Genomic DNA, 24,721 nt, shown 5'->3' with positions numbered 1-24,721 from the left:
GCTGTTTGGTGGATCAAGGACTGATAACATGTGAAATGGCATACTTTGCAACACACTAGAGATGAGTGTTGCCTTTCCTCCAAATGACAGCAGTTTTCCTTTCCACGAATGCAATTTAGCCTTCACCTTCTTGATAAGATCCTCATAATAGTCCTTCCTCCTTCTAGTGTAAAAAATAGGACACCCTAGATATGTGAAGGGGAATTTACCTCTTGCAAATCCTGTAATAGCTCCAACTGCCTGAAACAATCCATTAGCAACCTTTGAATACATGTAGTATGAACTCTTATCTTTGTTGATCATCTGACCTGATATCTTCTCATAGTTCCCCAACACTGCCATAATCTTGCTCAAAGAGGGAGGATGAGCAGATGCAAAGATTATCGTATCATCAGCATACGCCAAGTGGTTTAAAGAATCAGACCACTTAGGCATTCCAAATCCCACAAATGACTTGTCTTCAAAAAGCTTATTCAAAGACCTGGAAAGTACTTCAGCTGACAGAATGAACAATGCTGGAAATAGGGGATCCCCTTGTTTCACACCCCTTGTCGAATTAAAGAACCCTGAGGACTGCCCATTCACCAATACTGAATACCAGTTATTTGACATCGAGTTCCAAACCATGTTGATGAAGTGTTCAGAAAATCCCATCTTCCTTAGCACATGCAATAAGTACTTCCATGAGACCCTATCATAGGCCTTAGCCATATCAAGCTTGATCACCACATTAGTTGGCTTTCCCCTTAACCTTATGTCAGTGACAATTTCTTGAGTCAATAAGATGTTCTCAAATATACTCCTACCCTTTCCAAATCCGAATTGATTAGGAGCTATTAGAGATGGCAAAAAAATCTCCAATCTGTCATGTAACACCCTAGACAAAACCTTGTTAATAGAGTTGCTCAAACTAATAGGTCTTAAGTCAGAGAAGGTCTCAACTCTAGGTTTCTTGGGCAGCAACACTAGATTGGTGTGAGTGATGGATTTAGGCAATGTAGCTCCTCCATAGAAGTGTAGCACCATGTTGTGTATATCAGCACCAATAACATCCCAGCATGTTTGATAAAACAAGCCTGTGAATCCATCAGGGCCACTAGCACTCTCCCCACTAAGCTCAAAAACTGCTTCCCTTACTTATTCAATTGTTGGCAATCTGCTCCAAATTCTGATCCATAGTGACCATTGAAGGTACATTATTAAGCAAGGGAAATTCAAAAGCATCACCTTCATTTATGAACTGTTTTTGATAGAAGTCCACTGCAGCTGTAGCCAATTGCTCCTCGTCTTCAATCCATACCCCACTGCCACTTTTGATCCTCTTCAGTTGCAATTTCTTTCTTTTGCCATTGACATGGTTGTGAAAGAAACTTGTATTCCTATCTCCTTCAGCAAACCAAGTCATCCCAACTTTTTGCTTTCAATATTGCTCCTCAATATTCAAATATTTCTTCAATTCAGATTGATCCTTTTGAAGCACAATCCTATTCTCAGTTGTAGGCTCTTCTTCAAACAACATCTCCTTCACCCTAACAATGTCCTCCAAAATAGCCAATTGCTTGAAGATATCACCAAATGTTTCCCTATTCCATTTTGAGAGTGCTACTTTCACCCTCTTGATATTCTGCTTGAACATAAAAAATGGATCCCCTATGAAATCGGCTTCCCAATTCTGCCTCACCACATCCATAAATGTAGCATGCTTTGTCCAAAAGTTCAAGAATCTGAAAGGCTTGACAAAATTGGTTGTCTGCACCCTACATGTCATTAGCAATGGTGCATGATCTGATCCAGTTCTGATTAGATGCTCAACTTCAATAGTTGGCAACATGTTCTGAAATGACAAATTCACAAAAATCCAATCTCTTGAATATACACTCAGCATTGGATCTCCCATTCCACCATATGAATGGACTTCCTTTGTACCCTTGCTCAAACAACCACAAGAGTTTACACAAAATGCAAAATCCTCATATTCAGGAGGGTGTACTGGAAGTCCCCCTATTTTCTCATCTTCATGCAATATCACATTGAAATCCCCTCCTACCAACCATGGTAATTCCATATCACTTGCTAAATAATACAAGTGATCCCACAAATCCAACCTCTCCATTGCTGAACATTTTGCATAAACAAATGTCATCATCATGTGCTGCCCCAGGTCATGGTGAAACACTCTCACAGTCACCTGTTGCTCAGTATCCTCCACTAATTCCCATTCCACCACTGCATCGAAGAACAACCATATTTGCCCATTAATATTTTTATAAGCAGTCTCCATATTCAACCTCCTTTTATATCTATCAATGAGTCCCTTCTTTTGAAAAGGCTCCATCAATGCAACTACACAAAAATTATGCTCCTTATTCATATTGATCACCCTAGGAAAGGCCTGTTATGTATTCACAGATATTATGTTCCATATTAATGTTTTGATCATCATCTAGATAGAGAAGTTGCCCTCCTGGGCATTATTCTTGAAGGTTATGGTGGATCTTTACTCTGATTCTTCTTAGTTTTTTTACCTCCTTTAGCACTAGTTGTGGGTGATAAATCCCCTTCCCTAGCCACTTGTTTGAAGTTTTCGGCAATTGATTAATCATCTCCTTCATCCTCCATTGGATTTTGTCTCAATAAGTCTTCATCAATTGGTGTCACATTGTGTGTAACTAAATCATGCAAATGTTGTAGAGGATCTTAGTTAGAACATTAAGATGTAGTTGCATGGTTTGATCAGTGCCAGATTCCATAGGCACTTCCCCTATTTCCCCGGATGCTCTTGGAACAATTGCTCGCTTATCAGCCTGTTCATACTCCTTGAATTGTAGCTCATGGACATACGCCGGAACACCATATACATAGGCCAAAATCTCTCCAGTGGCTCTAAGGTTGGGGTTTACTATAGCTGCCTCATCAGGTGAACCTGGCTTTAGGCCTGGCGTCGCCCGCCTAACGTCTGGGGAGCTTGGCTTTAGGCCTGGCGTCGCCAGCCTATCACCCGGTGAGCCTGGCTTTAGGTCTGGCGTCGCCAGCCTATCGCCACGTGAGCTTGGATTGTTGTCCTTCTTCACCTTGTCTTCTATTGTATTTGTTTTTCCCAGCTGATCATTCTTAACCTCAACTGCATCGCTCCATAAGACCTTTGTAGAGTTTACCTCATCAAGATCCTCCATCTGCCCAGAATCTTTAAAAGTTTGAGATGGAATCGCATGACAAGGTTGGTTTGTGGTCACATTGAGTTATTTTAGCTCCTCTTTGCTAGTCCCAAACCTTCTATGAACCTAGTCAATTATGGACTGAATCCCAGAAGGAGTAGGACCATCTTTAGAACTGAAGACTGGTTTTTCCCCCACCAAAACCAGTTGGTTGTTCTTGTTTATATCACTTTGTTCCTCCTCTAATACTGCAAATTTATTCCTTGTTTGAACCTTGTTTGTCTGATCTTCTTCGACCTCCATCAGTGTAAAGTTATTGTACGCCTACTGTACACCAGTATTCACTGGCACGATTGCATTTCCGGTTTGCCCTTGTACCTGGGTTTTGTTATTTTTGTTGGTTCCCCGATTATCCCGAACTTCCTTCCACTGTGCACCTACGTTCCCGACTACTTTTCCACTCATGAGAATCGTTAAAGGAGTAATGTGATTTTTGGATTTTCCTTGTTCATCAGCAGCAGAATTCCAGTTGTTCAACTCAACAAGATCATTCCTTTTCTTGCTGTTTCGATTCTCAATAAGCTCGGGGTGCAAACGCCAACATTCAATTTCATCATGTCCTTGTAGTTTACACTCCTTACAATATTTTGGTAGCATGTCATACTGAATTCTCACCCATTCTGTTCGAACACCACCAGAAGCTTCATCATCAATATCCAATCGCACCTTTTTAGGTAGTTCGGCCAACAAATCGACAAGAACTTTTACTCTTGCGCAACTCGGGCTAGTTTTGTTTGTAGTTGCCGCGTCAAAACACACTGGCCTTCCTACAGTTGTAGCTCTTTACAAAAAAGGTAGGCAGCAGTCCAGGAAAAGAAATCATGCCATCGCCATCGGAGTTTCTTCACCCGCCTTAAATTTTGCATCGTAGATAAGAGTATGCAATTGGTATTCATACCCATCTTTGGCTTTGATGTAGTATCTTGCCATAGAGTAAATCTAATTAACACATGACGATCTCTAAGAAATCTGATATTACACTCACCTTTGATACCACATTGAGTTGGAATTATTCGGCGAAGCTCGTGAATCTCCGGAGAACCATATGAAAGTTTGCCAACGATAGCATATTGGAGGCCTTCAATCACGTTCATTCTATCTACTTCTACCTCTGTGAATTTAACCACTAGTTGGCCATTCAAATACACTGCTCGTCACAGTGGAATGGGTTGAATTGAAGCTGCAGCAGTAGCCATCGCTGGAGGATTTAAAGAATTTGGTTTCAAAATCTTAGAGTAATCTAGAGGGGTTGGGTTGGCGCTAGTTGTTTTATGTTGTTGTGCAACGCTGGGGGATGGCAGACCGGCCAGAAAATTCGGCTGGTCGCCGGCCATTGTGTCCATTGAAGCCTAAAGCTCCAGCTTATCCGCGATGAATAGTGACGAAGTCACTGTTCACGGTACTGTTTGGCACTGTTCACTGTTACAGTGACGGCCGGCTCCTTCCTTGACCGGTGAGTTTGTCTATTTTTTTTTTGTTTTTGCCTCTTAGTCGCCTACTTCTTGTAGTTTGCTTTGGATGATAGTGATAACTTTATTTCGATTCTTTCTTTTCTAACCTGAAGATCTTCGAGAAGGCCGAGAGCTCCCCCTCCTGCATTCCGTAAGAGGAAAGATGCCTCCTCTTCGGCGTCTATCCCCCCTACGACTGCGACTAGGCCTACCCATTCATCTACTTATGTTCCCTCCTCGACCGCAGCTAGGTATGCTTGATCTTCGGCCCCATCTACCCTGCCTCAGAATTAGTTTCTTCTCTGCCTGAAAATATTTTGACAGTGGAGCTTTCGGCTTCTCCTTTGTTCTGTCTTGTGGATGAGGAGGAGGAATTGTCGCTGAGTGATGGGAATTTAGTTCCTCGCAAGAGAAGGTCGGTGGATGTTAGTGACGGGGTTGCCCGGGCTGTAGATTCCATGATTGATGATTTTGTCATTCACGAGATGGTGACCAAAATACTTGAAGATGACACCGAGATGGCGTCTGAGGTTCTGATATCGGCGGAGGCCGTTGAGGGTGTATCTCTTCCCTTTGGGCGATAAGAGCCGAAGGGTCGGCTACTGTGGCTTCTGATATTTTGTGGCAAGAGGAGCCGTCGACTTCACAGCTGGCTAACGATGCTTCTTCGTCGGCCGACGAGAGAGGAAAAGGTGTTGCCGAAGATGGCTACGAGATGGGTTCTGATCTCGATGCTGCTGAGATGAGGATGATAGAGGAGGGATTTACCCAGCTCGAGGTGATACTGGAGTGGTCTACGCTAACCATTGCAATCCCCATGGATCGGAATTTATTAAAGAATACGGAAAATGTGGTTCCTTCCCTCGGTCCCCTTTGCTCTGACGTGGAGGGTCGAACCCTCCAATAGCAGTATGATGTTACTTTATCGAGGAGTATAGTCGGCCTCGCTTTCAAAGTAAGTTTTTTGATGCTTCTTGTTTATGTCTGTTATGTTCAAAATTTTAGGCTTCGTTCTTATTTTGTCTACCTTCTTTTTCTTTCTCTTTCATACCATGATCTTGGAAATCAAAAGCGCCCGAAGAGAGGCGAGGCGTAAGGCTATTTTTATGAAGTTGCAGTGAAAATACCGCGAGTACCGTGGCAAGTACAGGGAAATTCATAGGCGGTTTGGTGAGGGCGGCAATTTGTAGGCCCTTCGAGATAAACTAAAGGAGAAGGATGACGAGCTGGTTAGGGTCATCGAGAAGTGCAGCGTCCTTGAGGAGACGCTGAGAAATAAATAGGAAGAGCTCGAGGTTAGCAGGGCCGTGGAGGCTCAATGTGGCAATCTACAGACACAGGTGGTCGAGCTGCGCAGGCAGTTAGAAGAGTGTCATCTGCAGATGGAGGTTCTTCATGGCGAGATTACTGATAAGCAGAATGAGCTGGAGAGGGCGGAGTCTACTCAGTCGGCGGCTTCGAGGAAGGTGGAGGCCCTCAAGGTAGTGATGCGGACTCTCCGTTCTGAGCGAGAGAGCGACTTGGAGACGACAAGACTTAAAAAGGAGCGGCTTGATGAGAGGATTGGGGAGTTGGAGAGAGACAACTCCCTCCTTCAAGATCAGGTGGCCACCTTAGAGGCTGAGAAGACTCAAATGCTTGCGCAGACGTCATCTTCTCATACTTCAAATTTCCCAAATGTTCCCCGGGACCTGTACGAGGAATGAATTCACGCTGAGGCTCAGTTGGATGTGTTCTAAGATTTGCATGTGGCGGGATCTGTTCCTATTGCTACCCTTGAAGATGCTCGTGTTAAGGCTCGTGAAGCTCAAATTGCTTGCGGGTATGATCCTGCTACGCCAGAGGCCGGTGAGTGGGATGAAGATGTAGATCGGATTGAGCAAAATACCTAGTATGACGCTGCATATCCTGAGGGCGAAGGCGGCGATGGCGAGGGTGTTGACGGTCGAAAGGGCGACGTAGTTGAGGGCCAAGTCAGCGAGGATGCTGCGGGTGATGACGGCGGTGGCCATTAATCTTCTTTTTTTTCTCTTTTTGTATACTTTTTTGTGTAGTTGGTGGCGTCTTCATGAGACTTTGTAAAAATATTCTAAGTATGAAATGTCAGCTTTGTTATTTGCATTTGGTTCTTTTCCTGTGGTTCATACTTGTATGTTTTTTTATTCCGTCGCTTGGTTGTCTTGATTTTCTTGCCGTGATCACTTGGTTCGAATATGGTCTTATCAAAACCTAAGTTTGATTATGGCCGAGGGCCAGTAGATGTTAGTTTGAATAGGGTCGAACATAACGTATGTTTGACTATGGCCGAGGGCCGATAGGTGTTGGTTCGAACAAGGTTGAACATATCCTACCTTTAACTATGGCCGAGGGCCAGTAGGTATTGGTTCGAAAAAGGTCAAACACAACTTTTGTTTAACTATGGCTGAGGGACAATAGGTGTTGGTTCGAATGAGGTCGAACATAACATATATATAACTATGGCTGAGGGCCAGTAGATGTTAGTTTGAACAGGGTCGAACATAACGTATGTTTGACTATGGCCGAGGGCCGATAGGTATTGGTTCGAACAAGGTCGAACATAACTTATCCAAGTACGGAGTTTGTCGACATCGTGAACTTTAAACATTGCTGCCTTGGTTGTACATTTAGAGAAATAGAAATAAACTTCATGCATTGTTGCTTTGTTCATACACTTTGGCTGTACAAATTTTTGAGCGTTGGCTGGCGTTCCAGTCCCAGTCCCAGTCCCAGTCTATCTAGTCTCTTCATTGGTCGACCTGGAGAAGGTTTAAGAGGTCGAGCAATGAACTAGTCATCTTGTGCCTCCGCCTTTGTGTACTTTGGCTTGAGGTGTCCCCTTCGTCGCCTCGTTAAAACATCTTTGAGAAAATGCAATTGGGACAAAACTCAAGTGAGAGAAAAATGAGTACGACTTGGGGGACGCCTTATCTCTTAGAAGTTGAAGTACTTGAGGTTAGTGATATTCCAGTTGTTTGGTAGTAGCTTTTCTTCCATTGTTTCTAGTTGGAATGACCCTTTGTTTGATGTTGCCGTGATCTTGTACGGGCCGTCCCAATTTGTTCCCAATTTGCCTTCCCGTGGGTCTTTGCTTGCTTGTGTTTTAGCTTTAATCATGTAGTCCCCGACTTTGAGTGGCCTGACCTTTGCCTTTTTGTTATAATAGCGTTCTACTTGTTGTTTTTGGGCGATCATCCTTACGTGGGCCATGTCTCTTCGTTCTTCGACTTTGTCGAGCTCCTACTTTCTGCTTTCATCATTCCTCGGTCCGCTCTCGTGAGAGTATCTTAGGCTGGGCTCCCTGAATTCGACCAATATTACTGCATCAGTCCCATAGACTAACGAGTAAGGCGTCTCTCCTATGCTTATCATCGGCGTTGTTTGGTAGGCCCAGAGTACTTCTGGTAATATTTCCAGCCACAATCCTTTGGCGTCTTCAAGTTTTTTCTTCATGATGTTCAGTATTGACTTGTTAGAGAACTTTGCTTGTCCATTTCCCACGGGATGGCATGGAGTTGAGAGTATTCTTTTGATATGCCATTTCTCAAAATATTCAGCGACCTTCTTTCTGGTAAATCGGGGTCCGTTGTCGCAAATGATCGCTTTGGGGAGGCCGAACCGGCATACAATGTTTTTCCATATGAAGATGATCACTTCATGTTCACGTATTTGGGCGAATGCTCCTACTTCTACCCATTTAGAGAAATAGTCAATCAAAACCAAAAGAAATCGTACGTTACCTCGTCCTGCCGGGAGGGGGCCCACGATGTCCATTCCCCATTTGATGAACGGCCAAAGGAAAGTGACTGAGTGGAGGTGTTCGCCTGCTTGGTGAATCATTGGGGCATACTTTTGGCATTGCTCGTATGTTTTCACGAAGTCTGCGGCCTTTGTTTTCATGGTGGGCCAGTAATACCCTGCCCGTATGAGGCATCTGACCAAAGCCCGATTGCCGAAATGAGCTCTGCAATGGCCTTCGTGGACCTCTTCAAGAACACGCCGCTACTCATTTGGGCCCAAGCATTTCGCTAGAGGGCTGCCGTACGTTCTATTATAAAGGTCGTTGTGGATGATGTTGTACCTGGCTGCTTGCATTCTCAGTTTCTTGGCCTCTTGTTTATCACCTAGGAGTATGCCGTCCTGCAAGTATGTAACAATAAGGTTGCGCCAGTCCCAAGTCAGGTTTATGGTTCTTACCTCGATTTGGTCTATCGATGAGTTGGGAAGGTGGACTACACTTCTATCTCCGATCGCAATGTTTTTGGTGGTTGTGGCTAATTTGGCGAGGTCGTTCGCCTCGACATTTTATGCTCGGGGGATCTGGTCAAACTGGCATTCATCGAAATTGGGAAATAGCTTACAGATTTCGGTTTGGTATTTTTGTAACCTCTGTTACTTGATTTGGAAAGTCCCTATGACTTGGTTGACAACGAGTTGAGAATCGCAGTGTAGTCTTACCCATTCTGCCCCGTATTTGAGTGCTAGCCTTAACCCTGCAATTACGGCCTCATACTAGGCCTCGTTGTTAGTCATGTCCGGGCACCTTATGGACTGGTGAATCACTTTGCCGGTTGGGACTTCACATATGAGTCCCAGTCCAGACCCTGACGCGTTAGACGTGTCGTTATCGTGCTCGCTCAGTTCGATGGCCCATTTGGCCAACCTGCCCGATAGCTCGGGTTTATGCAAAATGCTTCTTAGGGGGAATGTCGTGACGACCGAGATGGGGTGGCATTGGACATATGGTCTAATCTTTCGTGAAGCTACGACTAAGGCCATGGCCAATTTTTCGAGGTGAGGGTATCTCGTCTCGGCATCGACTAGTGTTTTACTAATACAATAGATGGGATATTATGTACCTTTATTTTCTCGGACTAGGACTACGCTCACAACTACTTCATATATAGCGAGGTAGACAAGGAGGTGTTCCCCTTGCTCTAGTTTTGAAAGCAATGGCGGTGATGACAAATATTCTTTTAATTCCTTTAGGGCTTGGACGCACTCAGAAGTCCATTGGAGGTTGTTATCCTTCTTGAGTACGCCAAAGAATCTGTGACACGTATACGATGATCGCGAAATGATTCGTGAAAGGGCGACGATATGGCCATTCAACCTCTGAACTTGTTTTTTGGTGGTCAGGTGTTTTGGTATCCCTTCGATGGCTCTGATTTGGTTGGGGTTGACCTCGATCCCTCGCTGTGATACCAAGAAACCTAAAATATTTCCCGAGGCCACGCCGAATGCGCACTTTTCAGGATTTAGTTTCATTCTGTATCGTCTGAGTATGTCGAAGGTTTCTCTTAGGTGGTCGAAGTGATCTTCTTTACTTTTGGATTTGACCAGCATGTCATCTATATAGACTTCCATCGGTTTGCCGAGTTGTTCTTTGAACATTCTCGTCACTAACCTTTGGTAAGTTGCCCCTGTGGTTTTCAGCCCAAAGGGCATGACCCTGTAGCAGTACGTCCCCTGATGGGTGATGAAAGTGGTTTTCTCCTGATCCTCTTCTTCCATGAGGATTTGATTATAGCCCGAGTAGGCGTCCAAGAAGCTCAACAGTTCATGCCCAGCCGTTGCGTCGATGAGTTGGTCGATATGGGGTAATGGGAATGAATCCTTGGGGCATGCTTTGTTCAAATCTGTGAAATCTATGCACATCCGCCATTTCCCATTATTCTTTTCTACCATGACCACGTTGGCGACCAATTGGGGGTATTTTGACTCCCTGACGGAGCCATTTTCCAATAACTTTTCCACCTCTTCACGTACTGTGTCATTGATCATGGAGTTGAACTTACGCCTGACCTGCCTTACTAGGGGTGAAATGGGTCGACGTTCAGCTTGTGCATGGTGATTTCCTTCGGGATACCTGGCATATCTACATGACTGAAAGCAAACAAGTTCGCGTTAGTAGTTAAAGAATTGACGGAATTTACATGGTTCCTGAAGTTTTCAACCGATGTAAGCTTTCTTGTTATGGTCATTGCTGTCTAATAGAACAGGGTCGAGGTCTTCTATGGCCGATTCCGCAGCTTTGACCATATCGGGGTCTCTGATGACGTCCTCGCTATCGTCACATGTCGACCTCGACCCTGTTGATTGTTATGCCTCTTTTTCTTTGTCCTTTGTTTGTTGAGTGACCGTGCAGTCTAGGGAGATGCGGTAGCATTCCCGGTATGTACATTGTTCTCCTTGTATTCTGAATATTCCTTATGGAGTTGGGAATTTGATGACTTGGTATAAGCTGGAAGGGATGGCTCTCATGGTTTGTATTCATGGTCGCCTTATTATGGCATTGTACGTTGTGTCTTGGTCCATGATGTGGAACGTGGTTTCTAGTGTGACGCCGCCGGCCAAGACGGGGAGTGTGATTTTGCCAGTTCGCTCAACTGCATTGTTAAAACCAGTTACCGTGATGCAACGCGACACTATCTTATCTTCGAGTTTCATTTGTCCAAGTACTCTAGGGTGGATAATTCATGCGCTGCACCCATCGTCTACCATAATGTGTATCATATCGGTATCTAAAATTCGTAAAGTGATAACAAGGGCATCATACTGAGGGAAAACCAAACCGTTGGTATCTGACTTATCGAAGATGATACTTTCTTCGAGTTCATCATACCGTTGGTGGGCGATTGACCGTTTGAGCTTGTGGGTTGTGGTGAACTTCACATTGTTGATGGAAGAATCGTTGCCGTCGCCGATGATCATGTGAACGGTGCAGGTTGGCGAGGGCAGTTTCGGCGGTCCTTGATATTCTTCATGTCCTCTGGCAATGTTGGCCCTTCCCCGGTCGCTCAGCAATTCTTTAAGGTGTCCCTGTCGTAGCATATTTACGACCTCATATCTTAGGGTGATGCATTCTTTGATTTTGTGCCCTCGCTCTTGGTGGAACTCGCAAAGGGCGTCCGATTTTCCGGTACTCTAGTCTGACCTCATCTTTGGTGACCACTTCACCTTTGGTCCGAGCTTCTCCAAGGCGTAGACTATTTCTATAGGTTACACACAAAGGGGGCATACCTCTTTCGTTTCAGTGAGTCCTTGTTCTTGGTCTGGGAGGGCCCTCTTCGTGGAGGGAGGAGGATGTAATCGTTGTTCTGACATATGGTAGATGTCGTTCCCTATTGGGTCGCGGAGCTGAGAGGTCCCTTCTGATATCATTTCTTCGATCTTTTCTAGATTCGGCATGTACCGAGGTCAGGCGATGAGTTGGTCCGTTGAGGTCGTCCTCGTCTGCTCGGACCTCGGCACAATACGTGTTGTGTATTTCATCCCAAGTACTTGAGTGGTACTTCATGAGTCGACTTAACAGTTTCATATTCGCCCTCGACCCGTTCCTGCTCAGCCCATTCTGGAAGGCTGCGACTGCCATCCCTTCCGACACGTTCGGTAGGGTCATCCTTACTCGATTGAAACGGGAAAGAAAGTCCCTCGGTCCCTCTTCCGGAGACTGTTTGATGGAAAATATGTCGTTCACTCTTGCTTCGGCTTTCTTGGCCCCAGCATGGGCCTTTACGAACTTTTTTGCCATCTCTTCAAAAGTTTCAATGGAGTGTGCAGGTAGTTTTGAATACTATGTCAACGCTCCTCCCGTGAGGGTCTCACCGAATTTTTCAACAAAATGGAGGACATTTGTTCCTTGGCGAGATCATTGCCTTTCACGACGGTGATGTAGTGAGTCACATGGTCTTCGGGGTCGGTCATGCCATCATATATTTTTAGGTAGGGTAGCATTTTAAAGGTTTTCTATATGGCATGTGGAGCGGCGCAATCACTATATAGCTGCTCGACGAACCGACCGACATCTCTCTTCGACAGGAGCTTAGGGGCGCTCGGTATCTTATCGACCCTTTATTGGTGTTCTCTCATTTGGTCCCGGAGTGCTTTGTTCTCATTTTTCATTTCCTCCATCATTTTCAAAATGGCTGCAAGAGCGTCGTCACCTGCACTATTAGTGACATTGTGAGTGATACCTGTCGTTGGGGGGGGGGAGGACTTGGTTGTGCTGCTCATCTGCTGGTTATATAACGCAAGTCCTCACATTTTCAGTAATTGTGTCACGAGTGGGATTATGGAGGACATTGGTTAGCGTATCAGTTAGCCAGGCCTCAAGGAGCTTTTTTTACAGTTGGTGGCGTCTCCTCCACCACAGATGTGGAGGCTCCTTTACCAAGAGATTTTGTGATGCTGCAGTAAGGAGGAGGTGACCCATCTCATCTAGGGGAGGCATTGGGCGTTGCGTCTCCGTCCGTTGTTTCACAGCTCTCATTGATGACGTTCATGAGGTTGGTTGGGAGGTCACTCATTATTCTCGTCCTTTCTTCTCTGTTACCTGCCATATGGGATTCGTTCACACAAAGAAAGGACATCTTGTTCTTGCTTCTTTTTTTTACGTTAGTGATCCGTGTTAGTTATAGATCTAGAAGAAACTAAAAATTTAACTAGAAAATCTCCACAGACGGCGCCAAATTATTTGAGCGAAAAAAGTAATTTTCGACTAAAACAATTATTTTTATATAATGATGGGTTAAACTTAGTTATTAATAATATTTCTAGATGTGAGTTCCGAAAATATGGCTAATGTTAAATAGATCTGGTGGTGGATGGATAACATGCATTAAATATTCTGAAAAGTATGAGCAATAATGGAGAAATAACTAGCAATAAATAACAATAAATGACATTTAAGTAAATATGAGAAGTGATTTGTCCAATAAAGGATGAACTAGATGATTGTTCCTCCTGACAATAATGAGTGACAGACAAATCCTAGAATGTTCGAATTATTCTCGAATCTGATGGAAAAGTATGGAATATTATGAACAAGAATCTTGATGAAAAGATGATGTTCATATCCTTACAAGAGAGAGGGAATCTTTTATCAAAAGTCTGCTCTTATCAAAATGAATGTCACATGCCCTCATTCATTGTCTTTTTTCCTATATATATATGGGATGTATCCCTAACAAACCCTAATAGTACAAGTGCAGAGAATATCTACTAAAATATTCTCTTTGATATCATATTCTAAAAACTAGCCGTTATAGCTCTTTCTGTAGTGCTGTGCTCGACCTCGATCATTGTTGACACCTCTACTACGAGTCTCGATGTTTTCTGGTCGATCTCGACGGACTCTTTTCTCAATATTTCGACCTATACAGTACCATTGTGCATCTAACTAAACTCATAAGAAAAATATTGTAGTCGCGAAGATACTAGGTAAGCATTTGGAGTGAAAAATTTGTGATATTTTTTTTTTTAGTTTTTCAAATTTAAAAATTCCGAAATTCAATTTTAAGTTGGATTCCAAAAAAGGAGGGGGGAAATTCGAAAAAAAGTAAACCATTACTGTAACCGCAATCAATTCGTGATCACGACGAAACTTCCTTATAAATCCTCTGTTCTAATAAATTGATCAATCTTTTTCTTCTTCATCAAGTTCAAGATGGTGTTAGCTGAATTATGTGGGAGCATATCACGTGCTCTACAGCAGATGCGCAATGCTACAGTTGTTGATGAGAAGGTCCTCAACGATTGCCTCAATGAAATAAACCGTGCTCTTCTCCAAGCCGATGTTCAATTTCAGCTAGTTCGTGATATGACCACAAATATCAAAAACATCGACAATTTTGGTGATCTCCCCGCTGGCCACAACAAGCGCAAGATCATCCAATAGGTCTGCATATTTCTATTTGATTTGCATATCACATATTTCTAATGCGGATAATGGAGCATGCAGATTGTACAAGTTTTTGGTTACTTGCAATTTGCAAACATAAAATAAATTAGAGCATTAACATTTCAGATGAGACGGTTAACAAAATTTAATGATACCAAAATAAACAAATATAATGTCCTTCTCACAGAAATGATGGTTTGCACCACCAAGAGATGGGGTGGGATGGATGGGTCCCTTCACCTTTGACCAGAGGGCTGGGGTTCAAGCCTGGAATGGGAAAAATTCTTGGTAGGAAGTGTTTCCCCCTTTAATGGGCCCTATGCGGCGTGAATCTGGATTAATCGAGCAAGTGGGTTACAGATACTAGATGGTTATACCAAAAAATGGTTTGCACTATTCAATAGACCAAAATTGAACTTTGCATATATGTGTGATCATGCTAATTATATTACATTTTGTTTACTTTGGAATTTGGTAGATATCCATTTTAGCCTATTGGTATTGAGGTAGTAAAGCATAGAGATGAACTGATTAACATGTCTAATATTGGTAAGTTTTTGAGTGTGATCTTATCATGGATTTTTCTCTGGTGATGTATGAGTGGATATAGACAGAGAATGCTCTTGTTATAGGAGGAAAGTCCTCTAAAATGAAATTAAGGATGAACACTTATTGTGACATTACATCCTTGTTTGATTTTGAAGGGAAACCTTGTAGGCTTATGTTAAGTTTTATCCAGGTTGAGGACCTACACAGCTGTGGTTCTTTCTTTAGTGTAAAATAACTAATTTGGAAGTCCACATTGCCGCTTTCATGTGATTGAAAAGAATGTCTTGAGTTGGTAAGTTTTTGAGTGGTTATCTTATCATGGACTTTCCTCCAGTGATGTATATATGAAGGTCTGTAGAATGAAAATTAAGATTAACTTTCGTGTGATATTACATCCTTGTTTGATTTTGATGGAAAAACTTGTGATCTTATGTCAATTTTTATACAGATTGAGGACCTAGACGGCTGTTGTTCTTCCTTTTAGTGTAGAGTAACTTATTTGGGAATCTTGTCACATGATCTCTTTTCATACTTTCTTTCCTTTTTTATTTTTGGTAATACCCAAGTCTCTAGTTGAAACAGTCTCTCTACCTTTACTAGGTAGGGGTAAGGTCTGCGTACACAGCTCAATAAACCGGCTCTGTTGTTGTTGTTGTTGTACCCAAGTCTCTAGTTGGCATTTCCCTGATTTGTCACACGAAATAGTTATCAAAAGTAAATTATTTCAATTCCACCCTTACCGCATTCCTCTTTAACTTGAAGCAGTTTGCTCATCTATGTAGGCTGTATTTAATGAACTCTGCAAGATATTGGATCCCGGGAGGCCTTCTTTTACACCAAAAAAGGGGAAAACCAGTGTTGTCATGTTTGTCGGTTTGCAAGGTGAGTTGCAATGGGATTTTTTTTGTAATTATACATAATGCAGACCCCATCCCTTTTTCTTTTCCACTGGGTAAAGATAGATTGGAGTAATTTATTTTCTTTTGTTTTACCACAGGATCTGGAAAAACAACTACTTGTACAAAATATGCTTACTACCACAAGCAAAGGGGTTGGTACCCAGCTTTAGTGTGTGCAGACACATTCAGAGCCGGAGCATTCGATCAATTGAAGCAGAATGCTACAAAAGCTAAAATACCTTTTTATGAAAAGGCATGTCCTCCTCCCAATCTATTAAGTGTCATCTTCTTTCAATTTGTTTTTAGATATTTGATGCAGCTAAAATCTGATGATGATCCTGATGACGTTTCCCGTTCCTTCTTTCATTGAGACGAAGCTGAGATTCTCCATTTTTATTTAATTAATTTAATCTCCAAACGATCTAAATGATGTCATAGGTGCATAAGAATCACAAATTTAAAGCACATTTTGATAAGGAAATTAGAGGCTGAAGTCTGAGCAACATCTTCTAACTTATGGAGAAAAGTATATGGACTTTGCTAATACTTTTAAGAGATTAAAGTTGAAAGCCAAAACGGTTTAGTCACTTATTGTATGTTAGAACCAAGAGAAAGACATAATTCACCGTTGATGATCTGCTTATCAAATTGCTTCTTTTAATTTGGTAGATCATTGCGTATATTTAGATTAAAGAAAAAATTTGCTCTTTTTTTCCAGCAGAAGTCATTTTTGCTGATAAGTCTGTATGTACATAGGTTGCCTGCTTCAAATGGAATGTCCTTGAGTTACTTTGCTCAAGAGCTCTTCCTTCTCTCCTAATGAGAAATCAATGATTTCTCACAGTTTTTGGAACTTTTTTGCCTGCTGTATTTAACCCGTCCCCCCACTACAACATCATGGGAAAAGAAAAGAAGTAAATCCTAATTTAGTTTCTTGAATGGGTTAAGTAGTTAGCTATAGCGGCTCTTGTTCAAAAGAAACAAAAAAGTAATCAGCTGTTGTTGCATGTTTTACTGACCAGATCCAAACTTCTACTTGTTAAATTTAGGTCATTTGAACTTCCATTTATTGTTTTAATCAACGCAAGAAGCCATCTTTTTAAGTGAATGAAGCTTTCTGCAACAGCTATGCTGAGTCAGACCCTGTGAAAGTAGCAGTCGACGGAGTAGAAACATTTAAAAAAGAAAACTGTGATCTAATAATAGTTGACACTAGTGGTCGCCACAGACAAGAAGCCGCTCTTTTTGAAGAGATGCGACAAGTATCTGAAGCGATAGTATGTTCTACAATTCTTTAGTAAATTGTTCTTTTGAATGTAAAATGCTGATTTTGCTGATTTTCTTATCTTTCAATTATGATTATATCCTCCAGTATATTGTTACCTTGAATGAAATGCTCATCTTACAATTTCATTTGCCAGAAACCAGAACTTGTGATATTTGCTATGGATAGTAGTATTGGTCAAGCCGCCTTTGATCAAGCTCTAGCATTTAAGCAAAGTGTTGCAGTTGGAGCTGTGATAGTTACTAAGATGGATGGACATGCAAAAGGAGGTGGTGCGCTTAGTGCGTAAGTTCTCATCCTATAGTTTTAGACCTAAGTTTTCCTTCTGATAGTAAATATTACCAAACATGTATTGCTATTTTATAACCTTACAATTCCAGGCCATGTCTGCTCAAATGGGGCAGGTTGTTAATGTAGTTGTTTTTTGGGTTAATAGAATGCATCCGAATTGGACTGGAGGGATACCCTAGATCTTTAAAGATTTCCCACAGAAAATGATTATCATTTCTCTAACTTTCCTGGCTAACAAGTTTTGCAATTTGTGTGTGGAAAAAAAAAATTAAACTGCTTGCCTTGATTAAGTAATGCAATTAGGGGTCGTTTGGTAGGGTGTATAAGAATAGTGCGAAATAAGGTGTATTAGTAATGCATGGGTTAGTAATGCAAGCATTAGTTATGCAAATATTATTTCTTATCTATTGTTTGGTGTGGTGTATTAAAATTATAATGCATTGCATAATTTTTAAGAAAAATAGTTGTTTACAAAAATGCCCTCCATATTCTCAAGCTTTAAGGGACTTTAAGGATAATTTTGTCTTTAACCAACCTAATGCATGGATTAGTAGCCTTGGTATTACTAATGCCATAGTTTTCTATGCATTAGGATAATACCAAGTATGATGTATAACTAATACAAGTATTAGGTTGAAAAAATGTACCAAATAAGGTATTAGTAATGCATAGAGCTAATGATTGCATTGTTTTTTCTAATACCTCCTGCCAAACCACCCCAAGAAAAATTAAGAAGCTGTGTAAGTCGTGAGATTTAAAATTGATCCTTGTCTCTTACAGTAATATAATCACGACTCGAATACTTTTTTATGGAATGAAATATTACGGTCTCTCTTTCTGGGAATAAACAAGACGGATCAACAGCCTGAGCTTCTTCAGAAGCTGTCCCAAGGAAAGCCTACCTTGAGAATATTGTATGAGCTATTTCAATGCATACTTAAAATGGGTCCTATTGGCCAGGTTTGCTTAGCGCTTTTTTAATCTTTGATCCCCCTTCCTGGAAGTTTGGCAAACCTTTTCTCTCTTTCTTCATATTTTCTGTAACGGGTCATTGGATTTCATATTTCTTAACATTCTGCTTTCTGAAAATTAATCATTATTTCAGCCTGGATTGAAGGGGAACCTTGGCGTAACTGGTAAAGTTGTTGCCATGTGACCAGGTGGTCATGGATTTGAGACGTGGAAACAGCCTCTAGCAGAAATGCAGGGTAAGGCTGCGTACTGTCGCGCCCCTCTTTCTCGCGAAATCGGGTTTCGACAAGTGACAACTCTTTTAAAGGAAGGTGTTAAAAGAGAGAGTCGCCATCTAACGGGTTTGAGGTGCGTTAGGGCACCTACTTGCAAATAACTCTGGTTTAACCAGTTTGCGTCACCAAAGATCGGGTAAGGGCTCAAATTATCTCGAAGAGAAGGTGTTAGGCACTCTTCGAGGTCCAAAACTGTGGGTCCCGGCCGAACTTGAATTATATAAATTAGTCAAATAGTTAGAGAGAAAAACAAGAAGTTTGAAAAGCAATCATTATCAGAAAGTCCTTGAGTAAACACAGATAATTGGTTTAAAGACAAGATGGGGGTCCTAAGTATTTTAACCTAAAGGATTATCCCGTGCAACATAAATAATACTTCGTAACTCCCTCGAGGTGGGGTGTTACTCGTATTATTCAGCGGGCACAGACTATCATCTCCTGCTACCCGATTACTATCTTTAAGTTTTTACCTAAAGCGCACTAGTTGATTCTAAACCGTGCCCTATTCGTGTACTACCCGTCCCATGCCTATGGCCCAGGAGGCGTTTGGACCTCTATTTTGGATGGTTTCTAGACTTAGCTTAGGCTGCTCAGAAATGATAAAACTAGGCGACATACAAAACAAGTTGGACTTCATGTAAAAGCAATTAAGGGCTCAAGTTAGCCTCCACACTTAGACAACAAATGCATGCGAACAAATTTTTACATTAAGCGTTAGACAATTTCAGGATTGAGGCAAATTAAAGTCATTAGGCCCTATAGACATGGTTTCTATGTGACCTTGGGGTTCAAACGTACAGGCAGTTTCAGATGCAAGGTGTCGTTTTAGATACAGCTTCTAAGCGACTACACAATTGCCCGCTGATTACAGATTATAAGCGATTAAACCTATAGACATGCTATCTAGGTAATTTATGCAGTAGTTAGCAGTGATAACCATGGAAGATATTCAGAACTACTCCGTTTGATCCTATAAGCATGCTTTCTAATAGAAACTGTGTTGAAAGATCAATATTAACACTTAAAAGCGAGTGGGATTACCCTATAGGCAGGATTTCTACAATTAGCGATTGAAACTGGCTTTCGCTCCTATAGGCATGTCTCCTAAGTGAGCAATTATAACAACAGCACATTAACCAATTAAAACCCTATAGGCATGATTTCTAAAATACAGATTTGCAGAACTAAGCTAACATAACCCTTGGGTCATAGTATATAATGAATATGCCATAATGCAAATTAAAACATTGGTCACTTTATTTCCTATAGACATGATATCTAACAAACATGTAGAAGCAGAATATGTTAAATGAATTAAACACTCAAGTCCTATAGGTAGGTTATCTAACACACATAGTAGCAGAACATGTTCGAGCAAATTAAATACCTATAGGCAGGATTTCTACCCGTTCATGCAAATATTAGAATAAACTCATTTTTTCAATTTTACCAACACCCCAATTGTTATTACAACATTATTACAGACCCAATGAATGAAATAAATTACAGGGTTGCAAAATAACTATAGTGGGCCTAAGATAGCCCCAAAGTATACCCAGCCCAGCCAGGCCTTCAATTATATATCCAACAGGCTTTACCACAGCCCAGAAGTCATAGCCAATCAAACCCAGAAAAACAATCTTCATTTACACAAAATAGCCAAAACCCAGTAGCCAGAGCTGACCAACAGCCATTTACATAAACCAATTGGTTTGTTCAGTAGGTGAAAAATGAGGGGCAGAGTTGAACAATTAGGACAAAGTGGCCCAAAGAACCTTAGACCCTAGTGTGTTAGAGTTCACAAGGGTCTCAAATGGACCCTGAGAAATGCTCATACTAGGGAGGTTGATAGAGAAGATTTAGGGGAGGGGGCCTTGGCTTTCAGCCGGCCTAGAATTAGACTCATAACAAGAAACAATCAATGAAAAATAGTAATAGGTTTGGAAAAGTATTTGCAAACATTATAAGATAATCACATAATGAACTCAAAACGCAAACTAACACATTGGGCAGGGTGTTATATGATAAGAAACAAAGAGCTTGGGATTGCAAAGTCAACAGGCAAGGGTATTAGACTAGTAAAACCAAGTAATGCAACCAGTGTAGAACTTAAAAGGATAAGATTATACCAAACTCAGGACTACACAGTATAATACAAACAGGATTAGATATCATAGAGGGTATCAGTCAAGAAGGATTAGTTTAAAGGATAACAGGTTGTTAGAGGTGCAGAATTGGACATGGCAAGAACACATAGAGTGGCAACCATAGTCATAGGAGCATACTACACTTAGAGTAAAGGTCTTAAACAAGTTAAGGTATGCTAATAACACCAATTAATCACTAGAAGTTCTGAATTAGGCAGAGAACATGGATTAAACCATATAATCAAGGCAGAACATTCGAATTATCAACAACACCAAACTAAACATGCTTCATTCGGTCTAAATTAACTAAGTTAGGTGCAAAGACATTATTAGGCTAGCAATTATAGGCAGAATCACACATAAAAAGAGTCGAGGGAATACATTAAGTCGTGTAGTTTCAAAGAATATGCTAACATAAGAGAATAAACATTGTGAGGGTTTAGAAACTAACCAGTGATTGTTCAATAAACAAGAAAAGAACAGCAGTAAGGACCTAGAGTCTCAAATGTGTCAAGTTCCCAAGGGTTTCAAGAACCCGGGGCAGTGCTCACACCCAAGAGATGGTCAGAAAAGTAGAAATTCGGTGGCCTTGGCTTTTAGCCGGCCAAGAGCCAAACACAACAGAATAGTAAACAAATACAGAGTAGAAACCTCAATTTTTAGTGAGAGTTTTTTTTAGTGACTTTCGTCTATCCAAAAAGGGGAAAGGGAATGGGTTTATATAGTGATAAAAATCAGCACATAAGTAAGGAAAACAATCAATCAACCTCAAAAGAAAAGGAAAGAATAACATGCGAAATTGATTTAGAATCAATTAAGGAGAAGTCAAGCAACCCTAGTTTTTAGGAAAACAAATATTACCAGAATATACACAAAAATAATAACATAGGATGAATATAGACCCAAATAGTACTAAAAATAAGAGGGTCAAACTAATTTTGGTCTGATTTAAGAAAATCTGAAAACCCTAATTTTAGGGTAAGACAAATATTGACAAAAATATAATAAAAACAGGACATAGTAGAATATAGGACGAATATGGACATAATAATACTTAAAATTAGAGAATCGAACGATTAAAAGAGATCTGAAAACCTTAATTTTAGGGTAAGTAAGAATCCATAAGAGATACACAAATATTCGTACTTACAAAGAGTAAGATGATGAATGTAGACAGAATATCAGAAAAGTCAAGGATTTGAACCGATTTTGGTTCGATCCTTATGAGATCTGCTTGCCATGTTTAGGCAAGCAGTATAGAAGAAGAACAAGTACCAAAGAAAGGTCGTATATGACAAAGGGTAGCCATAGAATCCCATATTACGTGGGATTAGGAGAGATTTTAGGGGGGCGGCGGCTAGGGTTCTTATAAGGGAGGTGGGATATGAGAGCGGTGGACGGTGGGAAATGATTAGGAGGGATGAGGGTGGTAATTAAAAGGGAAGGTTTAATGTGGGCTGTTAATCTCAGAGATCAACGGACACGATTAGAGGGGAACTGGGTCAGGTGGTTAAAACGGGTCGAGACCGGGTTGTGGGATTGGGTTAATTGATTTGGGCTGGGGGTTGTTTGGGCTAGTGTATTAGGTTTTGGGCCAATAATTGGTCCGAAAATAGGTAGGATTTTAGGCTAGCTTTTAAATACCAAATATTTAATTAAAAGAAAAATTATAAAAGTAACTAATAAATAACAAAATATTATTTATGCACTAAAATTATTAAAAATAATTACTTAACATTATAAAAATATAAAGAGTCATTTTCGCATAAAAAATATAATTATACATGAATATGGGCTATTATTGCAAAAATATGCAATTAGCCCTAGAAATGCAAATGTAATAAAAAAAATGCACTGAAAATATTTAAAACATCATGTTGGTGTAGATGATTAAATCATCATAAAAATAATTTGAAGGATAATTACTGGGTATAAAAATGCGGAAATAAATCGATTTAAAGCCTTTAAAAATTATGAAAAATGCTTGTATATGTTTATAAACTAAATGATAATGCAAATATACTATTTTGAAAGTATATATATATTTTAAAAATATGAGAAAAAAATTGGGTATCAACACGTACAATAGACCCTTGTGGTCCGGCCCTTCCCCCGACTTGCGCATAGCAGAAGCTTAGTGCACCGGACTGTCCTTTTAGTCATTATTTCTGCAATTCATTTAAAAGGAGCCAACTTAAAATAGTGTTCAAAAAGTGCCAAATGATTTTATATTCATACATCTTGCAGTGTGAATCTCTTATGCTTGTTTGCACTTTTTCTTTTCTTTTTTGCTTTCCGTGTTCTCAAAACTTATTTATATAATTAAATGTCTAAGAACTTGAGCAAGCTCAAGAGCATTTGCTGGTTGTTTTAGGCTCTCTTTGAATTGGTTGATTTCAACTTCTTCAAGAAGTTGTAAACTTCAACTAGGCAATTAATGTACTCAAGGTCACAACTCTTTCAAAACAAAATAATGTACACTAGGTCAAAATTCTTATAGAATTAAGAGTATTAAAGAATAGTAAAAAAAATAAAAAAAGGCAGCCCGGTGTACAAGGCATCTCGTGTTCACGTAGGGTCTAGGGAAGGGTCGTATCTCAAGGGGTGTGATGTAGATAGTCTACCCTAATGCAAGCATCAGTGGCTGCTTCCACGCCTCGAACCCGTAATCTCTAGGTCCCACGGAGATAACTTCACTATTGCTCTAAGACTCCCCTTCTATTTAAGAATAGTAATATACGTCATTTAAAATGGAAGAGAGAGCGGTTACCGTTCATGATAAATCATCTGTGTAAATAACCATTCATGGATAAAGTTCTTAACTGCACTTGATTCCAAACGGAGTCTTAGTTTAATTGGAAGTTTTGCCAACACTTGTCTCTTGGTGACAACTACCTACTTACCCTATGTGAACCTCTTACCCGCATTTGTTCCTGCATGCTTTTTTCCCTTTTGAATTGACATTGTTTTATCCATTGTTGATATTTCTTTTCTTTGGTATAGGGTCTCTCAATGCTATTTGGTGCAGATTTTGTGCCAAAAGGTAATGAAAAGGAAATCCGGGCAAAATTTAATGGATATCTGACATTGATGGACTCAATGACCAACGAAGGCAAGTGAGCTAAAATTCAATGAGGTTTTCTTTAAGCTAATTTATGTAACCTTATTTAGTTTTAGAATTCAGTACGATCTTTTATATATATATATTCCTTCAGCCCGGGGTCTTATCGGAAACGGACTCTCTAACTTCAAGGTAGGGGTAAGGTCTGTATACACACTACCCTCCCCAGACCCATTTTATAGGATTATATTGAGTTTGTTATTGTTGTTGGTTTATGTTAAAAAAAACTGTAGTATAATTGCAGAATTGGATAGTTCCAATCCAAAGCTTATGAATCAATCTCGGATCATGCGGATAGCTAGGGGTGCTGGCCGTCGAGTGCATGAGGTAATGGAGTTGCTGGAAGGATACAAGCGACTTGCAAATACGTGCAAGAACAAATCTTTAATGAAGGGGTTAAATAAAATCGGAGGAACGGGTGGTTTACAGAACTTCATAAAGCATATGAGTTCCTCCAAAGATATGATGGGTATATTTGGTGGTGGCCGTAAATAGTATTTGATTACATCAAAAGCATAATTGTACAGATTTACAAAGTTTAAGATTTACTAGCAATCTTCTGTTATTAGAAAAGGATCCAACTTGTGAGCTTTTGACATTTCATGTCTATATGGTTGAGCACAGTTTTGAGTTCTAGGAAGCAGATACTTTGGTCAATTTGACTGATAGCAGATTGAATAATACGTTAGTTGTATAATTTTCTTGCTGTATTTATTATGTAGGCACTGCTTGATGTTTAAAGTTATTCTTTCAACTACTGTTAGAATAAAGGACTGTTGTTTGCTTTTGAATAACAAGAAAGACGAATATTGGGAA

At 40.6% G+C, this 24,721-nt stretch overlaps 1 protein-coding gene and 1 pseudogene across 1 annotated transcript; one reads left to right on the top strand and one right to left on the bottom strand.

Moving 5' to 3' along the window:
• Window positions 1–1,420: 1,420 nt before the first annotated feature.
• On the bottom strand, window positions 1,421–2,371 carry LOC142175728 (uncharacterized). The gene has a single exon (XM_075242708.1). It carries the CDS (start codon window positions 2,369–2,371, stop codon window positions 1,421–1,423), a length of 951 nt encoding a protein of 316 aa, XP_075098809.1.
• Window positions 2,372–13,977: 11,606 nt separating this feature from the next.
• LOC107765040 (signal recognition particle subunit SRP54 2-like) lies at window positions 13,978–24,628 on the top strand (annotated as a pseudogene).
• Window positions 24,629–24,721: the final 93 nt, after the last annotated feature.

Source organism: Nicotiana tabacum, chromosome 22 (assembly GCF_000715075.1).
Source record: "Nicotiana tabacum cultivar K326 chromosome 22, ASM71507v2, whole genome shotgun sequence".
NCBI classification, from domain to species: Eukaryota; Viridiplantae; Streptophyta; class Magnoliopsida; order Solanales; family Solanaceae; genus Nicotiana; species Nicotiana tabacum.
Note: the sequence above shows the minus strand (reverse complement) of the source record. Positions and strands in the feature narration are given on the sequence as shown.

Excerpts from the sequence above, each read along its gene's own strand:
- LOC142175728 (XM_075242708.1), bottom strand. The coding sequence starts at position 2,371 with ATGAATAAGGAGCATAATTTTTGTGTAGTTGCATTGATGGAGCCTTTT.